We start from the raw sequence: 16,869 nt of genomic DNA on the forward strand, positions 1-16,869 counted from the left end.
CTTTGTATTCCTGTCCCAGTGGCTGTATCTTATGCACACCTGGCAGATAGTTTCTAAATAGGACTTCGACCACTGTATGCTTTTGCTCTGCAGAATTTGGACTGTCTAGTCCAAAGAGCAAATTCATGTCTGGTGTATTAATTTCACTGCAGTCACCCACAGGGACAAATTTAACCTATTGCTGATTACACACACATTCAGGGTCAAACTGACTCCTGCATCGCTGCTGACTGTGCTGGAGTCACGCAGGGTATAGCTGGTGGCCCTAAACATTGTCCTTACCAAACGCTTTGGCGACATCTCCTGGGCAGCTGCATCCTCCATCCTGCAAAAAGAAAAGAAGAAAGGACCCAGTGAGCATTGGCACTCTGTGACCTCCAGCAGAATGGCCCCTCCTCAGGAACACCATGTCGAGCTGACTGCATCATCGGTACACATCATTTTAGCTGAGTTTTTAGGGAATTCATATTACCCTTTCTACCGCTTTCCTCCTTTAAGCTCATTTACTCTACTTGTGTAGTGTACTGATAATACCACTGGAACAGCAGCAATGCAAATTCCTGATAAACATTTCCTAAATCCCAGAAACTGGAAAACAAAAAAACCCTCTGTTATGATCTGAATCATTCCCTGCCATTTTAACGAAAGGATGTGTGATGCAGAGGTACCACAAACCCCTACCATAAACCACCAGACATTTAAAATAACTTTCTCAGCAGTTTACAATACATTAAAAGGTCACAGTAGGAGGAGTGAGGAAATATACCATCAGATATGTTGGATTTTGATCTGATAATCTTTAAGCAAATTGGGTAATCTAATCTTTGGTAAGTGAAAATTAATCTCTCATCATACTTCTCACTGTTTGGTACGGGTTTGGTAAAGAAACAACAGCACAGCACTTGGAGATCTTTAGTATTTTATAGCTACGTGTTTCAGTTTCAGTGCAGAGCAATGTGGCTGATGAGGGTGTTCTGGTTGAGGGGAGGGAAGTTAGGTATGTGTGATAGGGCTGTAAAAAAAGGAAGGCACACAGAAGAGCTCATGTGCTATGGCTCTTTAGGTTTTTGTAAAGGTCTGAGGATCAGATGAAAGATCCTTCTGCCCTACACAGTCACTGGAACAAGAGAGCTCCTCATTTCTTTGAAGATCAGGGTCCTTTGCAGACTGCTGACAGGCTTCCTGCTTTTGAATCTGCTCCCCAGACTGTATGGTTGCCTCACATTGTTTCACCTCCCTGTTGGCAGAAATACATGCCTGTGTATGACCTGTGGCTGTGCACAGCCAGCACCCCCCACCATCAGCCATTTTAGAGCCAACTTTCATGGGTAGCTGGCAGTGGGACTGAGTGTTAGAACCCCTCTGTGCACAGAAAAGGATTCAGACACAAACTGAGCAGGTGGATCTGAAAATGAGTGGCTTTTCAAAGGGCATCCCACTGGAAACAGTGCCTAATAGAGGTTTAAAGGCTTTTATTTCATTTGCTGATAACCTCTAGCACATTATGCTTTTTGTTGAGCTAGACACTTGCTGTCAGCTCCAGAAATGAGTGCTGGGCTGACAGCTGAATCTCTCTCTCTCCTGTTAAGGGCTCTGCTTGTGCAATTCCCTCCTTCTGACAAGTCTGTCAGAGCCTGGAGGAGGGTGTGAGCATGTGTGTGCATGTGTCAGGGGAGGAACAGCAGAGGTAGAAAGAGGGGTCTAATAATCTTCAAAGAACAGTGTCAGAAATTTGCCTGATTCTTACTGTCTGACTGAGACAGGCAGGCTACAAATGCTCCCTGGTAGATGGGTTTCTGTCTGTTCTTGTTGGGTGGCTCAGTGTCTGACTTTTATAATTAACCCAGTAGTGGCAGTGATGGAGGCTTCATGCTTTCACGAGGATATGGTGTCTCGCTGTGTTACCCTTAATCACCGGCTTCCAAAAACTCACTTAGAATATCACTAAATAACAGAATCTGGGCAGATTAAGAAACTTTACCAAAAGCTCAGGTGTTACCATTTAAGATAAAAGTAACTAATGATGAGATTCTTCATCTGTAACATCTCCACTTTCTTCATAAAAACATTAAATGACAGTGTTCCACAGAAACAGAAACAAGAAAGGGACATACTAAGCAGTTATGCCAGAAGATGCTATGTAATAAAGCTATATGCATTAAAACGCTTGATTACATGTGAAAAATCAAGCGCTCTCTTTAGAAAATAAGAGCATGCTTCCGCTGTATTCAATCTGAGAAGGTTCCCCTTGCAGTTCAGCCAGGTCCAGCAGGGGCCTGGGTCTGGACTCAAAATGACTGTAGGACTGCTGGGCTACAGTCATGGGGCTTGTTGCAAGCTCAGCCTCTACCTCAAATCCCCATGTGAATTCAGGAAAACTGGCATTACTCTAAAGCGGGCCTACTGGAAAGGGTTTCCATGGGACCTATACAGGGCATGCTTCTGAGACAACAGGGTGCTGAGCTGAAGGAGAGAGGAAAACAGCTTTTCAGTCAACAGAATTATTTTAACATGGCTAAAATTATGTTGTTTTCCTCACTTTTGTTCTCAGAACAGACAGACCATTTTACAACACCAAAATTTACCCTGAGGAAAAATAGAGGATGAAAAAAAAGTATGAACTGGTTGAATATAATATGCAACTATATATAATAAGTTTATAAATGACATGTATGTTTGAAGCAACCTTTATTATAAACAGTATAATTAGCTGTTACTGCAGAAATCAGCAGACAGCTATTTATTATGCAGATGATATATAAAGTAAGTGGTATATACAGCAGTAGAAACAATACATATGCTGCTTTATTCTGAACTACACTTGCTGGGCGTATTTCTGTATGGAAAATGTTCTGCGTGGAAGAAGAGATGGTATGGCAGTAGCTGGGTGAAGAACCCCTTAGTCATCCTTTTCCCTTACTGCTGATGACCCATCATCCAGGCAGGGTGAAGGGGAAATTGGGATCCCTATCAAACGATGGCCAGACGAGAGGGAACACATGCAAGGCTGCTTTCCACTCCCCACATTGCTGGCTTACTGGAATACGTGACTGTCCAGACTCTCTGTCCAGCAGAACAGTTCTCTGACCTACAAGAAACAGAAACTTTATCCCAAGTAGGGCGTTTCTGTAGGAGTTTAATGGCCTGTAACTCACTGCTGCACTTTCTCAAAGCCAATGAATTAGTGAGAACAAAAAATGAGACTATTGGCTCCCAAACAAATAGCACAGGACAGAAACAGTGCCTGTATCTTAGGCAGGGTTTCCTCTCCTTTTTCAGTGAGCCATGAAAGATTCATTCCTGAGGAGAGCTTTGAGTCTTAAAGATAATTTAGCATGAGGAAAGTAACTCGTACGATTTCACTTCCCCCTTCTCTGTGTGACTGTAGGCACTCAGACTACCATGTTTGCCTAAAATTGTCACCTTCTTTGTCAACCTATCAGCTCCAAAAAGCATACATGATCACTTCAGTAGTACAAACATGTTTAAAATCCCAGTTTGTGCTGCCATCCCAGCAGAGCTGATGGAGAATGGGCTTCAAGTGCGCTGTGTTCCTTGCGGTGCTCATACTGTGCTCAGCACTGTGGCTGTCTCATTTTGTGAGCGGGACTTCCCTTCATACCTAACATTAAAGAGGAGCAATTTGATGAAGGTAGTGGACATGACAGAAGGAAATGCAAGAAAGCACCCTTGGGGTGCCCTCTTGGAGACTAACACATACCACACCGTCAGCTATAATCCACATGAGGGACAGCTGGTAGGCTTTGAGCCCTGCACATTGTTCCTGACACTTCAATATTAATATAATAATAAAAAAAAAACACACAACAAGAATAGTTGGACATATTTCCTCCTGCCTAATTGATGTAGATGGCTGTGGTAGTACTCTGCCTGTAGAGGTCTCCTTTGGCTCAGACAGGGTGTGCCCCATCCTGAATCTACATAATGGCAGTAGCAAGACATTTTGAGGGATGCCATGTTCGCTTGTTGCCTCTAGCCCCAGTTACATACTTAATTTGCTCCCATTTGGTGTCTCCCCTCAAGAGGGTAACCTCTCTTTTGTAAAACCCTCGCCAGAGTTGTGGTAATGACCGTGCAGTCCAGCCTTCTTTTCCAATAAGCACACTGATGTCTATCTGCACGCTCCATAATTTAGGCATAATACCCTCAACCCTTGCTCCAGTCTCACTGGCTTGGGTGAAAGAGTTGAGTTCCAGTGGTGTTAGAGACTCCAGTTATGGCTGAAGGTAATTCTCTTGAACCAGAAACTGTAGCAGACAGCTATTTAATTGCCCTCCTATATTCCCCGTGTAATGGTTAGGGAGTTATTAAGTGTGGGCTTACTGAAACCTACATAATTCAAGCAGGTGAGGAACTGATCCATCTGCAATGCAAGAAATGAGAGGAGGAAACACACAGAACCATCCGATTTTTCAACACAGTATAAATAAACACTCCGTATCTTCTTGGAAATCGGGATAATAACATTCTTCTGAGAGCTGCTAGCAGAATATTATTGCAAAACCAGGATGTGTTTCTGAGCACTACTACTAGGACGACACATATAGTTATCCAGCCTTTATAGTAATGAGTCAGTCTTTCATGCTCTATTGCACACATATTCAACCGTCTGCTACAGGCATAAACATTTGTAATACTGCCCAACTCATAAAATCACAGACTGCTTTTCTTTTTTTCTGCAAAACTCATATAGGGGAGTCAGGGTGAGGGGGGAATGTACATGCAGCAACAATAAAGAGAAGAGAGATTTGACTGTACCACATACCTGTTTTCCTGCTCCACTATACCCATACCTTCAAGAACAGAGTCAGGCCCTTTGCCCACCCACAGTCAGTTTGCTCTCTCCTCTCCCCTCCTTCCTCAACAACACACACGCTTCCTCACAAGGGCACCAGTCACAACCTGGTCAAACAAATCCAAGCCTTCCAAGTGATTTCACTTGGCAGTACATCTAAAATTCACCATGTGGTCTCTCCTAGGGCCACAGAGGGAGACTGTTGACCATAAGGGTACCTGCGAGCACAGCACGCTGGCTAGCCCGTGCACCTTCCCCATTACCAGCTGTCTTACAGACAGCCTGCAGAGAGACTCTCTGAGCCTGACACAGTCAGGGGCATGCCTGTGGCTGGGCATGCCAAAGCACAAAGGACTTTTGGGTGCTGTAGGCTGCCGCAGTCAGTCTGAGACCATGCTGACAGATTTACTTTTTCCATGTGAGGCAAGTCTGGTCTTGCTGGTAGGCTGGAAGCTGCCATAAGCAGGCAATGCACCTGTACCCTCTTTCTTCTCCACAGGTTCAATATTTCCCCAGGGCTTTGTGAGAACATCAGTAGCAAATGTGCCAGCTGTGCTCACCCAGACCCACCTCTGAAAAGCTCCTGTTTTTGCAAAAAGAGCTCTGTGAAGTTGCTATCTGAATCCATCCAGCTACCAGGGCATAAATGGGCATGTATCATTTCATCTTGTACTCCCCTCTACTGCCTGCCTGTCACTCAGTCCCACTCTCTGGGGAAAGCCACGTTTACATTTCACTCATTTTTCAGAAGTCTCTCATAGGAAGGAGTACTGTTTGCTTCCATATGAGAACACTATCAAGCTTCTTATTCTGTTCACGTAGCAACACATTCCATTCAGGGAGTAAGCAGCCACTTTCCAAAGGCACAAACAGGAGTGAGGTGCCCAAGTTTTGGTAAACATTACAGTGAGTTGTTTCCTTTACATTTAAACCTCCACTGACTACCTAGGGGCTAGTATAGGGGTCAACGGGAGAGGAGAGTAAGATAGCCTTTAACATGCAGGGTACTGGACTGTTTGATTCTCCTATTCCCCAACAGTTTGCACAGTGGGAATCTGAGAGCAGACGTTATTTACTTACAGAGATGATATGTCCTTTCAAGCCATGTGCTGAGTCTGCACACTCAATAACAGCACTTAGCTGGGGATAGCCCACCCCCGTCTTAATCCGAGTGGTACACACAGAACCTAGACGAGAAAACAAGAGGAAAAAACATAGCCGGTTAGGCTGACAGGAAAGAAACAGCTTGTTTTCTTTGTCTTGTGGAAAAAAATGTGGTTCTATCTATATTATTTTTCCCTTCATGAAGTCTCTATTGCAAATTTTAGTTCCTCGTGGATAAAAGGAACACAGAAAATTCATTTTTGAAACGCTCGCACACCAGTTCATGGGATCTCTAATCAAGGTGACTAACACTACCCCTTCTTCTCCAGGGCCCCAATAACCAGTTTAAGTCTCATCCATAATGTTTCCTGCTGAGGGAATTACTGCATCATGGGAAAGAAAATCTGACCGATGTGCCTAAAGAGAAGGGGGGCACAGGGACCAGAGTCTCAGCTTCAGTGAGGCTCAGCAGCAGCTTTTAATATCTGAGTATTTCTTCCAATAAATATTTCTATTTATCTCTTTTCTACATGTTTTAAAAAATAATTGTCACACAAAATCTGTGCTTTTATCTTCTCTCTGTGTGTGGAGATTTTCCAGAAGCGAGAGAAATCCACCTTTAGCTTAACCTTTAAAGCAGAAATATTTGGTTGATCACAGTAGGTGGGAATAGAAGTAAATCAGCACACAGCATTTAAAAAACCAAGATAAATAATAATCAGAAAGCTGTATAGTGTAACATTACAGGAAATTCACTAATTATATTTGATTATTACACTACATTATATATACATATATGGTGCATGTATAGATATATAAGAAGGTATATATATAAAAAAATAAAGGCATATATTCCAAAAACCCCACTTCAAGCACAGCTTAACACGATAACATGGCTATAGACCTTTTGGAATTCCTTCTCCACTTTTCTAGTCAAATTAGAAGTCAAAACAAGGACTACTTTTTGGCAGTCCCAGGTCTTATCATTTAGGATATGGGCCATAAAGGTCTGCATGATAACAAGAAAACAGATTCTAAACTAAATGCAGTGAAATCTCTTCACCGAACTGATATCCAGGTACACTTAAACAATCAGTAAAGTAAAAGTTTCCAATGATCTTTCAAAGAACTGGCAAGGTGTAAACACAGACATATTTCTGCAAAGTAGGATGAAAATTAATTTTAAGATAATCTCCACAGAGTAAGTATGTACTTATATCCCTAATACCTTAAAATAAATAATTACCATACTCCAAAAGGTGGACTGTTATCTGGGAGAGAGTCTCAAGAGCTGATCTTCTGTGAGGAACACCTGCTACCTGTATTTTTGGTTGGTCAATGTGTAAAGATCTGTTCTGGCAGGTCTCCAGGGAGGACTACACAACATTTACTCCTGTTTCTACTGTAAGGCTATAAACTCTATTTTTTCTTTTATATCTGAACTTTCCTGTGACAATTGCACCACAACATCTCTGTTGCTTACTCTTCAGCTATTCTGCAGTAGTTATTGCTGTTTGCTGTCTTCCTAGGCGCAACTGCAACCTTCATGACATCATTTGCTGTGCTCAATTTATCCATTCATGGTCCATAACCATTTGCCAATGTAGAGGAAACAATTCATCTCCACTGCACTGGCTGATCACAGCTATACTGTCAGTGGTACGCGCCAGCCAGTTTAAATCTAGCCCCAGCTGCAGCCCATGAAGAAAATGGCAAGAGAAAAGAGCACATGAACAAATACACAAGGGGAGGAAAGAAGAAAATGAAAGACAATATAGCACTACATACCAGAGATCGGTATTAGCAAAGGGATGGCAGGAAAAAGACTGAAGTTTATGGTCCTCTCATTTATCCATAGGAATATTACAGTGATAGACAACATTAATAGATAGTGACTGAATATCATTAATGAGTATCACAGCTCCTAGGCAATATTAACAGGTAGAGGCAATGTTATCCATACTTCACACTTACTTAATGCCTTTTCATCCTTGAAGACATTGACAATATGTGCAACCTCTGCTTACAGCACAAATCAAAAAGCTATTTAGAAACCTATCTTTCCTTGGTAGAAGCGGGTAACTCTGAACACAGTATCCTTTGAGCTTTAGCTGGGATGACTCATTCTTTTTTCAACAGGTTGGAAAAAGTGTTCCTAAACACAATACATATTACCACTGATTATGTCAGCACCTTAGGCAACTCAGTGCTTCCAACAATAGGTATAATTTCCAGAAAATGTAATATCTAACACATTGTAGTACATAACATTATCATCCTGCCCATGCATTTCTTAAATCAACTACGGGCAAGGGTATTGTTACTTTATTAACCTGAGGGGGTCTAGGAATACTAATGGACAAGCAAGCAGCTGCAGCACTTTACACGGGTTCCATCTGGGCAATTCCTCCATGAACGTTACCATAAATCACCCTTTTTTGACTGGATTTGACTTACCTGGTCCAATACCCACTTTAATAATATCTGCTCCAGAAAGAATTAGTTCTTCTACCATCTCTCCTGTCACCACATTGCCTGCCTAGACAGAAGGAACAATATCACACATATGGGAGATTTTAAGACTAGTGCAGTAAAGACTAATTGTGGTACTGTAAACTGTTATCCAGATCTTTTACTAGTTGAGCTATATAGCCAGGAAGAATATAGTTCACCATATTGTTCACTGTGCATGCTGCTGACATTAAACAGATCATACGTTCTGGAGGCAAATTAATTTCATGATTGGTCCAGTAAGCCTCAATTGTAACGGATGTTTGAAAACCATCTGCTTTGGATTTCAGCTCTGTAGCATGTCTTTGTCTGTCCTGTCTACAGCATGTTCCTAACTAGCAAAAACTGTACAAAATAAACCTACATGAAACACGTGTCCAGTTGCTCATATCACCCATTTAAAGCCTCTATTCAGATGGCAATTCATTTGTAGAGATCAGAATTTAGGATCTAGAGATGCTCAGAAAACATTTCAGAAAAATAAAAAAGATATATTACAATACTTCAGGACTTAGCAAGTGTTTGTAACAGCACTAATATGCAGAGCAGGAGGCAAATCCTAAAATCCTTACTTAATATTTGCGTAGTTTTTACTGAAACAAAACACCTGCTGAAGTCAACAGGAGCTACCCAGGGAATGTTGGTCAATGCCTATGCTCCACTTACTGATTTTTGGCTTCTAATTCACCATTTATTTATTTTTAATGAATTTTACTCCCCCCTTTCATTAACCTGAAACAGCTGGCAATCCACCACCTGAGGCACTTAAAAAAACAATGGTACTTTTAGGCAGCAATTTGTGGTGTATGACACAGGACCACTTAACTTTTCTCCAAACTGCATGATATTGATTTGAAAAAAAAAAAAGAAAGAATAAAAGAGAGCTGTCGGGAAATAAAGAATGTGTAATAGGTACAGCATTTCCAGCTAAGTGCTGCTTCCTTTCTGCTCGGTGGCAATTTGTTATACTAAGTGTTGCACATGCCAAGGTGGGGTGACAAGAGAGCATGCCACTTACATTAGAGAGGCAGGTTACACTGGGAAGGCAGGTGACTACCTGAGCAGTAAAACATGCAGCACACTGTGACTTGGTGAAATATTGGAGTACATGCAACAGATTAATAAGCACGAGCAAACAGGGGCTTCAAGAGATTTAGAATCAAATATATATTTAAGTTAAACAGCAGTGTCTTCTTATTAGCAGAGCACAGCGGGTTGTCAAACTGTCTCTTCAGAAATGCTAACCAGACGTTTAATGTTAAGTTACTGCTAGAGAATGTTGTAACTGCATATGTTGATTCAAAATGCTCATCCTAGCAGGGAAAAAGCACTTATGTCCCCATTACACATTTTTTTCCTGGAATGCATATGCACACACCAGTGGTTTCAGTCTTTTTGAATCTGCAGATCCTTAACAAACTTTCAGGGAAGATGTGGAGCTCTACATAGCAAGCTTCAAGCTGCTGATGACAGGCTTCCTGCTCTTAGATACCTTTTCCAGACCTCGGAGAGGACAAAAAACACTGCCAGAGAGATACAGCTATCTGCATGTGAAAGGACCCTAATATCACAGCTGAAGAGCAGAGAAAGCTGTTTTCTCACATCCAGATGAACTCTGCTTCCGATGAAACCAATAGTTGTTTTACCACTGAGGCCAGCATGACAGCTGAGTAGAGGCAAAACAGCTTTTGAAAGGCTGACCAGCAACGTAAAGCCACACTACTCAAAATGAAAAAAAAAAAAAACCAAAAAACTGAGAAGGTGAATATAAAAAGGTTGAGACTAAAGAGATGAAACCTCCTTAAAATTAAACAATAAAAAGTAAAGTAATTGGAACATGTACAAAGAAGTCGCTATGGACAATGTTTTTTGTAGTCTATTTGGGGAAACAGTCAAAGAACGTAGTAATTGGTGGATGTATTGTATTAGCAAAAACCACACTCATCTTAATGTACCAATGCATTACTCATCTGCTGCAGAACTGACTTTCTTGAAAGAGATATACCCTAGTAATTACCCTACTGCTAATCTAACTTTGCCACTCCTGGCAGTAAAATAATAGCATCAGTAGCAACTGAAAAGTCCCTGCAGCTCAGGTTAACCAGCATGCTTTCAATGCGGTCAGTTATTAGGAGCAAACTACCCTGGCTGGGGGCCTGGCCTTACACACTCAGGATGACATTCAGCTGTACCATCCCGCAGTGTGATGTTTCAGTGAGCGTCAGCCCGGCTCATTCCAGCACTACCCAGGATGACCAAACTGGGGGTCAATCCCAAGGGAAGTCCTGGCCTCAGAAAAGTCAAAGGGAGTTTCACTACTGATTTTAAAGGGATCAAGATTTCACCTAACAGGATTATAAAGGCTACAGCTTCTCTGACAGAGATATAAAATTAGCGAACACAGTAGGGTAGTGCCTCTGAATTTCAGTCAGGCATTTGATACTGTGCTTCATAAAAGCCTGCTATAAATATCAACTCACACTGACTAAGACAGGAACACTGCTGCACTGATTGAAGGCTGCTGACAAATGGCAATGGATCAAGCTGGGGAGAAGAGACTGTGACAACAGTTCTCAAACTTTCTTCTTGTTTCCTAGAGGGAAAAGCACAGTCTGTGCCTCCACACTATCAGGAACACTGCCAAAGGACACTTCCCACCCACAGAAGCAAGGGGTGCTTTACAGTAAGATGGAGAGATGATGCCCTTTGCTAGGCTGGCCATCAGGTGGGTGTTTGCACTCAGTATTGCTGTGACTGACCCAAGACAGCCTTGGCAGCATCCCTGCCTTTGCCCCGGGATTCCAGCTGGCCCCTACTCTAGGACTCCAGCCCAGGTGAAAACACCACAACTGGACTGACTCTTGCTTGTTGCAGAGAGAAACTGGGAGGCATCTGCATGGCTTCCTCTGACCAAATTCTGCCTCCAATGAGGCCCTGAGAAGTTACTGACTCCAAAGGGAACAAAGGTTTCTGGCCCCTGCTGTTTCTCTCTGCTCCTGCTTTGTGATTCTGCTTGCCTCCCTCACTGGTCCACATCTTGTGAGTGCTTCTCCTTCTGCAAGCGTGCTCCTGCCCCAGCCTTTTCCTTCCTGTTACACTCTCTGCTCCCTTCAGCATGTTTTTTTTTCTGCATAATGAACAGAGAACACTAGAAAATGGAAAAAAAATCAAGATAAATATTTGGCAAAGCTTGCTGGCACAGACATTTTAGCTTGCTAAACAGACCTCCAGTAAAATGGAAGAACCATACCACCAATAATTACATTCATAGATGTGGACTACACTTACGGTAATATAAAGGCTCTGTCCCTCCATCATGAATGTCAACTGAAATTTTGCTTTAGACTTCAGTGTGAGGCACAGCCCAAACACACGATGCTGTGCTACAGCAGAACACTCCACTGAACCATTACTCATCATTCTGAGGACCAGAGCCACATCTGTGGGGCACTCAGGAGACTTGAGTTCTGCTTCTTCCTCCATCTTCAATCTAATGAGTAATTTAAGGCAAGTCATGCTGTCTTTCTGTGCCCCTGTTTGTGTTCCCTATCCTTTGTGTTTCACAGAGGAATTGATCTTTGTAAAACAGTATGAAAGGCAGGAGTGAAAAGAGCTTCTGTTAGAGCCAGGCAGAAGAAAATAAGGTAATGTGATTATAAAAGCAAGTATTTAAAAAAAGGAAAAAACATGCTCTTGAAAAGCTGTTACACAAGACGCATCCTCCATCTACACTGGAGCATTAGCCCCAGAGAGTAGCACGTTAATCACAGTTGCCTTGCACATCACGTTTCAGCCTCAGAGCTGAGCCCATTACATGGCCCCTGGGAGCACAAATTCCCTGAGACCCGGGGTTGGGTTACTGTTTTGTACTGCACTGCAGCTGACTGTGGAATGAATGGTCATGCTGAGGAAAGCAAACAAGACAGCCTGCAAGGTCCTGGAGATCACTTTCAGCTATGAGAAAGCTCCTTTATTTTTATACCTTGTATTTAACTGCTAACCCTTTTGTTTGAAAGCCACAACAGCAGAGAGCATACTGCAGGCGTAGCAAAGAGACATCAAAGCAGCCAGAGAACAGGTAGCAGCAGGACACATCTTCCAGAGTGTCATAAAAAAGAGCCTAGATGAGCTCCTGCATTTCAGCCAGGAATAGCTCCAAAAGGCCATTTTGGTGCAGACTGAGAAGCAACCTTGTTTGGAGGTGGGGTAGAGGTGTGTCTGCCTAGCTGAATCTGAGACTTTCAGGGACTGCACGGACTCTGCAGGCCTTGGAAAACAGGTGGTTTTTGAATGCTCCAAGTTTGTTAGCGTGCTTTTAGGAATGGAAATGTATCCCTGTGTAGGAGATGAAAAACAAGAGCCATACTAAGCCATGTTAAAAGAAAGGAGCCACGGCTGGAGAAGGCAACTGAGCAGGTCAGGGCTGTAGATGTGCTCAAGCAGGTGGTGCTGTCAGGGCAAGACTTGAAGTAAGAATAACCTTAAGTCACAGAAGCAGAGAACCTAAGCAGGTAGTTTAACAGATGTGGGAAATGGATGAGATTGGCTTAAGGACTTTGGACTAAAATTTGGGCTTGATAACTGACTTTGGCACTGACAGCTGTGCCTTTGGGGCAATTCACCTTGGTTGAGTTCCCTCAGCCAGCAAAGTCAGCAGTCTGTGGGGAGATGTAGGAGGGGATGACAATTTTCTCTCTACTCTTGACAGGGAAGGGAAGAGGGTTTTTTTGTTTGTGGTGTGTTTGTTTGTTTGTTTTAATAAACTCTGTCGTTTAAGATCCCTTCCTCCCAGAACACTTCAAGCCAAAAACACTGGAGTAGTGACATAACTAGGGACACTACTTCAGACCCAAAGCAAGGAAAACAGCTCCTTCTCTTACTGCTATGAGCATGAAGCAGCCACCTCAAAATGCCCACAACTATCAAACTTTCAAAAACTCTCCCCAAAGTCATGGGAAATATGGACGTACCAAAAAGGCTCCCATGTCTGCTGGGAGTTGTTGAAGGATGCCAATTTATTAGCCCACATTAACCCAGAAGCCCCCAGGCATTCCAGACCACTTCCATTCTCCAGTGCCACCACTGTTCAGCAGGCCAGAACACTGCCTTCCTCTGACATTGGAGGAAGGAACATAACCTTCCCTGAGCTGCTTGAACATCCGCTTCCCTATTGAACCTACTCAGACTGCGCACTTAGGACCATTTTTACTCCACATTTATTTTGTGTGTGTGAAGTTTTATGGTTGGCATGAAAGAGTAGGGAAGTGTTGCCTAAGCACATGATTTTTTTTGCTGCACTGGTGTGAAGAAAGTTTGGTAGCCTCATAAAGAATCTGCTTCTTATATGAGAATTTCTGCTATTCCATGGAAACAAATTCAGACTCATTCCTTCAAGAGCCCTGGGAAACAAGCAGGAGAAGTAGGGCTCTAGTGCAAGGAGTCCCATGCTGATGCAAACATCCTACTCTCAGTGCAGAAGGGCTACAGGAAGCATGACATTAGCACTCTGAGAAAGGATAGGAACACCACAGAGGGGGCATGAAGAGCTCTGGCAGTGACTATTTTGCTCCCCCATGACCCCATCCACAATTGCACTATGCCCCTGTGATTCTTATCATAAGCAAGGATTAGCCTATGTTTAGCTACCTTCTAGTGATCTAATAGCTGGGAACAGCGATTGGCCTCAATTGACCAGAAATGTTGGCACATTCCCACAGCAAACCTCAGCTTGGAATCACCAGAATAAACCTACGCGCTTTATCATTAGGGGTTGCATCTGGTGTGGGAAGGAGGATGTGAGCAGCAGAAAAATTGGATCCACCCCGCCTGCCATGCCAACATCAGACTGCTGTATCAGAGCACACACTGAGCATTCCCACAGAAATTATCAGCAATGGAAGACTGACAATGCCAACACGTTATCAAACAGCCGTCATTTGGCTCAGTCAACATCTTGCTGAACTGAAAGGGGAGATGAATAGAGCTGCCCTCTGTATTCTCAGAAGGCTATCAGTCCACATGTATTTGTCTGAAAGACAAAAGGTTTGAGCCAGGCTTTTATCTTTATTTATTTATTTATTTTCTTGTTTTATCTCCCCCCCCCTTTATTTTTAAATGAGGACTCAGAAATTGTTAGAGCTACCATAGAGATTCTGATGCCTACCAGCCAAACTCTGGATCCTGTTCCTGGACAGAATTCACACACACACCCTTCACCCTTTTTACACACTTACCATAATGGTGTGATTTGGGAACAAGGCACGGACAGACTTCACAAACTCCACAAAGTGTTCAGAGTAGCCGTTTGCCACATCCAGGCAGATGTATCTGATAGGTGGGATGGCCTCTAGAATACTTGTTAACTTGTCCAAATCAGCTTTGCCGCTACCTGAGCTTGCTGCTACATGCTGGAAATACAGAGGGAGAACAAAGGGGAACATTAAATTGTAAAAACTGGATTAAATACAGACTTTGTATTTCTTCTTCCACATAGTCTTGTGAGGACTTCAAGGGAAACCTGTGCTGGAAACTAGTGAAGGTCTTACTATATAATATGAAATAAATACCTTCCTGGGAATACCAGGAAGGTAACCATTGTTACCTCTGTAACTGTGAAGTAAAATTAGTGTTTTATGAGCTCTTCATTCACAAGCTCCTTATCATAGTCAAATATAATTTACCTGAAATGGATGAAGGTTCTGCTGTTTTCAGATTAACACAAACACAGAAGACCTAACAAGGTATATGTCCAAGAAAAGAGTGGAAAAATTCAGAGTACTGTCAGAGTAGGATTCAGCTCACCAAACCCTCCCCCCGATCTACAGAAGAACACAACAGTTGAGCTTGGAAGGGACCTCTGGAGATTGCAGTCCGACCCCCTGCTCAAGCAGGGTCAGCTACCACTGAAAACAAGCAGATTGCTTCCTCCTCTGTCTTCACATGAGTTCTTTCCAACAGAAAAATAGTTTCCACAGCTGTTGGTCCACAAAACCTCTGCAGAAATCCAAGGTCACGGAGCAAGTCAGTATTTAATCACTAGGAGAGCCTACTCCAGCGATTACGAACCACAAAGAGCTATCTAAGTGCCAAAGTGTTCAGGCACAGGATATTCCTGGGATCACTTTCTACCCTATAGTGGCAAATAAAGAACCCTGACAAACTTAAGTGATAGGCTGGCTCTCAGACAATCCTGTAATCAATAGCCTTCATAACATAACTCTGAAATGAGGCAAAGGTAAAGATACAATACAGCTGTGTTGTATTCTTTTCTGTACAGGCCACATTTCAGAACTGTGCTGAACACTAAGGAGACGGAGAAATGGTTAGATAACACTCTTCTCCTGACTCTCCTGGTGTAGGGTCCTGCCAGAACGCAGAAGAAATTTGGATATGAAAATGTCTGAACCTACATCAGCGTTTAAATTTAGTAATTGGTGTTCCTCTGTACCGGTTCAGGCTAGGACCCTCTGAACAAGCGGGGCAGCACATCTAGTAGCAACATAGCGTGAGCTCTGGTGCAAGGAGGTAAATGACGGACACGTGTGCTCTGACAACTTCCAAAGCTCGTTCCTGCTTGGGCCCAGCACCCGGGCTACTCCAGCCCACAGGCTGTGGTTCTGCTTTCATACCTGACAGCAAAGACTCTGCCTACCACAAGGGCATGCAGAGCCAGTTCATTGCTGGGTTTCTTGAGGTTATTCATACTTGTGAACTTTGTGAACTTGGCCTTCTCCATCACCAGCGCTACCGCAGCTGCCACCAGAAAAAGGGTAGCAGTTAGACCTCTTCCTTGCTGTATCCTTCTTGTTTGTTCAGGATATTTCTCTGTTTCCTTTCTAGGCATATATAAACTTTGCTTTTTACATCTTAATATTAGCACTTCCATTATGGACTCTCACAGCTTACTTTGTAAACCAGGACAAGCCACTTCCCTGGATGCATTTAAGAACAGCAAATATCTCCATTCCCCAAAACTTCACTTGACAGTATTCCCAAGGGACCCCACTGTATGCGAGCTCAGAACAGAGCAATAAACCGTAATAATTTACAGTACGAAAATGTACCTCAAGGCATTCTGGGTGATTGGCAGCAAACAGCTTCCATTCTTCCAGAGAATAATGCTTGTGAATTGCAGTGAACATTGCATGCTAGCAAAAATAAGAAAACTGATATTAATGTCCAAGTTAGTCACCCTTCCCTCAGCTGTGGCATAACAGAATATCAGAAATTCCCATTTTAAGTATAGGGTCATCTTGCTTGAAAGAAACAGTAACAGTGAAAAATGGTGAGTAAGGGACCAGGCAACTCCAAATGGCTCTTCAAAGGTAGCTTGGCATAATTAGAGAACCTTTCAGGACCAGGTTTCTGACATTTTTTAATAGAGTTGTGGTCAATATTTTGCATGTGTTTATGCACTGCAAGAGATTAAGGTGAGTCTT

General features: G+C 42.8%; 1 protein-coding gene across 1 annotated transcript in view; it reads right to left on the reverse strand.

Annotated features, from left to right (window-relative positions):
* GMPR (guanosine monophosphate reductase) overlaps positions 1-16,869 on the reverse strand; it is a 41,126-nt gene that overhangs the window by 18,286 nt on the left and 5,971 nt on the right. The window contains exons 3-7 of the mRNA XM_083826854.1: positions 16,495-16,578; positions 14,665-14,838; positions 8,378-8,459; positions 5,897-6,003; positions 283-325 (exon numbers count right to left, since the gene is read on the reverse strand). Coding sequence (XP_083682980.1) covers positions 283-325; positions 5,897-6,003; positions 8,378-8,459; positions 14,665-14,838; positions 16,495-16,578 — 490 coding nt within the window. The remainder of the gene's footprint in view (positions 1-282; positions 326-5,896; positions 6,004-8,377; positions 8,460-14,664; positions 14,839-16,494; positions 16,579-16,869) is intronic.

Source organism: Anser anser (genome assembly GCF_964211835.1).
Source record: "Anser anser genome assembly, chromosome: 2".
In the NCBI taxonomy this organism is placed as follows: Eukaryota; Metazoa; Chordata; class Aves; order Anseriformes; family Anatidae; genus Anser; species Anser anser.